We start from the raw sequence: 5,000 nt of genomic DNA on the forward strand, positions 1-5,000 counted from the left end.
ATTTTCCAAAAACCTGATTTCAGTAATAAACAACCATTTTGGCAATTCCGATTTAAAGAACTATTAACACATTATATGCATTCACCTGCAGCCTTAAAGGTGCTACAAAAAATAGTCAAATCCCTTATTTTCTAGTCAATATTCTTAAAATAAACAGCAACTCCCCTTTCACATTTAGTAGAATACAAACTATAAAAAAGTTTCCAAACTTACTTTACACTGCTTATTTTTGGGCTGTGACATTTGTTCTTTGCATATCCCCATATGAACATTTATATCTAAAACAGCTATTTCCATTACGATAAAATTTGTAATGACAATTGTCGTTCCTAAAATAGCACCACTTTACTTGATTCTTTGAAGCTAATAGAGTTTGTATTTTTTTAAATTCACATTCAGCTTTCACAGAGTCTGCCCAAGATATTTGTTTTCATAGTTAAGTATCAATACAGATGATCCTAGTGAAACTGTTAGTGAGCAACTGAGTTATCTGGAACTTAAACTAATTGTAAGAAATGTCATTTGGAATGTAAATGGGCATTTCAGCAAGCTAAAATGCGTGATATACACATTCTGTCTTTGGTTGATAAATCATGAAAACATTAGCTGGATCATCAGCTTTATCGTGCACTGAGCATGTTAACTGATTTAATGTGATGGAAATTTGGAAGTTCATACTCTATGTCCTTACTTGGTGCATGTACATTTTTGTTTGATTTTCTGGGAAACAAGGAAAGATACACAAAGGAAGCTGGTCAAGATTTTACTCATATCTACTTGGCTATTGTACAACAATGGAATTTCTTCTTTTTTTTATTTCAATACACACTGCTTACACACTTTAACAATAACCAGATAATAGCTTTTAAGGAAACTATTTTTCACATCATTTCAAATAGCTGAATATGAATTTCATTTATTTGAAATCAGGGAATGCACACAAGATTTAAGTCTAGCCAGCCAAACCTGGAGGCCACAGATTCCAATCACACAAAATAATAGTTCTTTCGTACAGGCACAACACTAGTAAGCCAAAGAATTTTCAAATTCCTATGCCATATGACCAGCACTCCCAAAATCATCTTGTTTATTTGCTCACTCGACTCCATCTGTCTCGCTTGCAGTCACCATACACAATTCATGTTCCCTTAGACGTTCATTAGTCACTAACTGCTTTATTATAATTCAACATGGTTCAAAGTCTGCCACAAATTTTAAGCTTCTTGGGTTACACTCACACAAAGCCAAAGTTTTTAGTCTTGATGGCTAACAACAGTTTAGATCGCAAAATAGCACGAGTAGAATACAAAGGAATATATAGGCGGCTAATGCAAGTGTTTGCTGTAGGTAGATGCGAGTCGTCAGCTGGTCTGATAGTGACAGATGGCATTGGCTGGAATCCTTCTTCTGAGGCGGGCAGAGCAGGAGAACCGGTCCAGAAGTATACCTGTGATCAAGGGAAAATTGTGCTTAGTACATTACTGTTAAAGGATATATTGTATTATATATCAAATGGTATACTGAAAGCATCAATAAAAGACATTCACCACTTACAAATATTACTATGACTAAATAGTAATCGAAAATAACATTTGGCTAAAAAGGAATCATAGAGAATGCTAAAAGTAAGTTTAAAAATACCATAATAAAAATATACATACCAAGTCCTGCTTTTCCTGGTTTGTCATTTTCTCAACTATAGACCATAGCCACCGTTTGAACTTGTGAAGACGGTCTGATGATTCCGCACTCTCATCATTGAAAGACGTATAGGATATAAGTGTAGCTACATTGATGTCCCCAACCCCATTTAACAACAGCCTCAGGTCTTCAGCTGTTAGGGAATCTAGGGATCCTCCTGGGATTACATCGAATACACCATCACGAATATTCTGCAACAGGAGGTTTACTTCATAACATATGTCCCAAAGAATTTATCAATACACTATTATGGATACTTGAATAGTATATACTTGTTCAGTATTATATGCAATAATCCTAAGTTATGGCTTCCATTCTAACCCCAGCTCATTTATCAATATGTCCATCATGCAAAATCTCCATGAAATTCAGATCAAATTAGCAAAGAACAAAAATTAAATTACAGTGAATGTCATACCTGTAGGGCCTTCTCTTCCGATTTTACCATGCGATACTCTGCATACTTGCGGACATAGTCATATACATTAGCTGTTGTCACCTCCACATTTCTGCCACCACTAATCAGTTCTATATTTGTGCCACCTTCTTCAGGAATTACATCAATGCTGAAAAATAGAAAGAACACATTATTCATCTTTGTCAATTGTGGATTAATGATTAAGTTTACTACCTGCCATTGGGAAAATGTAATGTTCATTGTAGTTTGTTTTGTGAAATATCTATACTTGTAGATGGCTCCACAGGTGGTCAGCCACTAGGGAGTCAATTAGTAGAACTCATGATCTCACCTGATTTCTCCTTCCCTTGAGTGTTCAGATATTTTTCTTTACTAAAGTTATCAATATCAATGCTGTTATTATTATCAAAGACATTATAACTGTTAATCCTTTGGTCTCAAAGGCAACAAAATCCCACAATGGCTACGGTGGACCTAGTTGCAGATGACACTAAATAACAACAAACCCCAAGTCATTATTTCATCAAGAGGGAACTCAAAAGTAGCAACATCATTCGTTTGGCGTCAATATTTGATACAGGCACTTTGAGAGAAGGGAAAGGTTCACTTTTCATAATTTTGTTTATAAAATACAACTACAAGTTATTAGGTAACTATCATTGTGCTTGAAATACCAAGGGAGCCAGATGCAAACAGGAAACTACCAACTGAGTGCCACTAATCCACATTGCTGTCCACTAGCCAATATCTAATACCTCAGTTGATGGGTTAATGCAGTGAACATTACTAATAACAATACAAGATAAAAGAGAATGTTTCCAAAAATCAAGAAAATGAGGTTAGCAGGTGAGATAGGTAGTCTTAGTATTTGACTCCTTAGTGACTAGGCACTTGTTGATGTGTATGTGTATGTGAAAGGGAAAGGGGGCAGTTAAACAAACCACAATCAAAATAAAGAATGTTTATACAAATGCCATGATGATGATGATGACTGATGGTGACTGATGATGATGGATGATGGATGATGACTGATGATCATGATGTATATGATTATGGTGTATTTGATGACAATGACGACAAAGATAAACATCTGAAAACCAATAACAAAAATCACCTGAAGGTAAGGTCCAGAGCTTTGAACACATCAGCTCCGGTGTCTTTGTTCTCTGCATCCAGCACCAGCTTTCGCAAGCTTTCATACATAACAGGGTCAAAAAAGGCCAAGTCATGGAAACGAATGGGGCGTCCTAGGATGTACTTGAGGACATGGCGGTTTAGGTAGATTGGGCACAATTCATTCTGCAACAGGCATAACCCAAGTAACCTGTTGGTGTGGAGAAAAAATATATAAGTAAAAAAAACTAATAATAATAATAATAATAATAAATATAAATAGGAACAACATGCATGTCATTGATCACCAACAACTTGAGAAATAATGTACTGTACCTGCCAACATTGCGGAAGGCATTAAGTCTCTCGGGAGTTGGGCGACCCTGGCGAGGAGAGTAGAATCCTCTTTTCCCTGGCTGGTAGAACAGGGGAGCACTTGCATCCTCAGGTTCCTCCCCACCTTCATCTGTATCTGGAAGCACAGTCCAAATTAGTAATTTCACTAACATGCAAGCCCAAAATGGTGTGGAAATAAGTAAAAGCAATCATTTTCGCTTATTAGGGCATCTAATTAACACACTAAACCATTTCTTAGAAAAAAGAACTTGCCTTGATGGGATGGAGAATATTCTGGTGTGTGGTCACGACCCTGAGCAAGGATAAGATCCACTGCCTCGTCTACTTTCTGGCGCAGGGCATCTTCGCTTGCAGACAGAAGGAGCAACTGAGCATGTGTCAGTTCTAGAAGCATCCCTGTGATCTTGCTTGCCAAAGACTGAAAATTTTCAATAGTTATATTTCTGCTGAACTTATGTAACTTACTCAGATTTATAAAAGTACTCAGTGACTTAAAAAAAATAATAAATAAAATCAAATAATAATAATAATAAATAATAATAATAATAATAATAATAATGAGTATTACTTACTGGTCTAAGACTCTGCACCTTTGGGAACAAGGCTTCACCAATCTGTAGCATATTTGATGGTAAGTGTTCATTACTACTGCCCTCGCCCGTCATGTAGAAGGGTCGCGCATCTACAGAGAGCGTCTTGCGGGCATCTCTTCTCTGCAATGACCTTGATGACGAGGCTCCCTGGCGACGATCTCTGTCTCGCCCCTTGTACTGACCATATAGACTATACCGAACTACAGGCAATCCAACCTGAAAAGCAAGTAATATCAATGAAAAATATTTGTCAACTTCCTCATAAAGGGCCTTTTCAGAGGACAAATAAATAAATAAATAAATAAATAGAAGAAAGTAATGAAAATCAGTGCAGAAAATAATCTATCGCTCTTAAACCTGTCAACCAAAAGGTATAAAATTTAAGAAGCACACATAAATATTACCTAGTCTTTGAGAATTACTATCAAGGTTAAAGAAAATATAGAACAGAGATGAAATTAGTAAATATCAAAAGAGGCATTACATCAAACAAAAGACTAGTAAAAGCATTTTTTAATGAATATTAAAACAGATAAAAAGGGTAAATTGACATCTATCTTAAATGGAAAGAAATAAAAACATGCACAAAATGTTGGTTAAGTTACAAGCCTAAGGAACATAATGAGCAGGTAACATACTTCTTTTGGCCTCACCTGGCAAGATTCCAGGCTCGGGAGTTTCTCCCCTGACAACAGGGCCTCTGCAATGGCTGTGTAAAATGATCTAGCAACACCAGAGCCTTCCCCTGGCTCATCACGGAATGTCACTTTAACTCGGTTAACAGCCAAGGGTGGTGATGACTGTGTTCCTCGACGGTG

The 5,000-nt window shown here is 36.5% G+C and overlaps 1 protein-coding gene across 16 annotated transcripts in view; it reads right to left on the minus strand.

The window, feature by feature from the left end:
- Positions 1-750: 750 nt before the first annotated feature.
- The window catches only part of hyd (E3 ubiquitin-protein ligase hyd), a 44,505-nt gene continuing 40,255 nt past the window's right edge, over positions 751-5,000 (minus strand). For 8 of the 16 annotated variants that reach the window (XM_070137833.1, XM_070137828.1, XM_027374479.2 and 5 more), the window contains 8 exons: positions 4,821-5,000; positions 4,162-4,398; positions 3,842-4,007; positions 3,569-3,704; positions 3,234-3,443; positions 2,120-2,267; positions 1,662-1,892; positions 751-1,447 (listed from right to left, as the gene is read on the minus strand). The exon at positions 4,821-5,000 is cut by the window's right edge and continues 69 nt beyond it. In XM_070137833.1, the coding sequence (XP_069993934.1) occupies positions 1,235-1,447; positions 1,662-1,892; positions 2,120-2,267; positions 3,234-3,443; positions 3,569-3,704; positions 3,842-4,007; positions 4,162-4,398; positions 4,821-5,000 (1,521 nt within the window). In that variant the 3' untranslated portion in view covers positions 751-1,234. The remainder of the gene's footprint in view (positions 1,448-1,661; positions 1,893-2,119; positions 2,268-3,233; positions 3,444-3,568; positions 3,705-3,841; positions 4,008-4,161; positions 4,399-4,820) is intronic. The other 8 variants (XM_070137835.1, XM_070137834.1, XM_070137830.1 and 5 more) reach the window with 3 other exon arrangements.

Source organism: Penaeus vannamei, chromosome 23, assembly GCF_042767895.1.
Source record: "Penaeus vannamei isolate JL-2024 chromosome 23, ASM4276789v1, whole genome shotgun sequence".
Taxonomy (NCBI): Eukaryota; Metazoa; Arthropoda; class Malacostraca; order Decapoda; family Penaeidae; genus Penaeus; species Penaeus vannamei.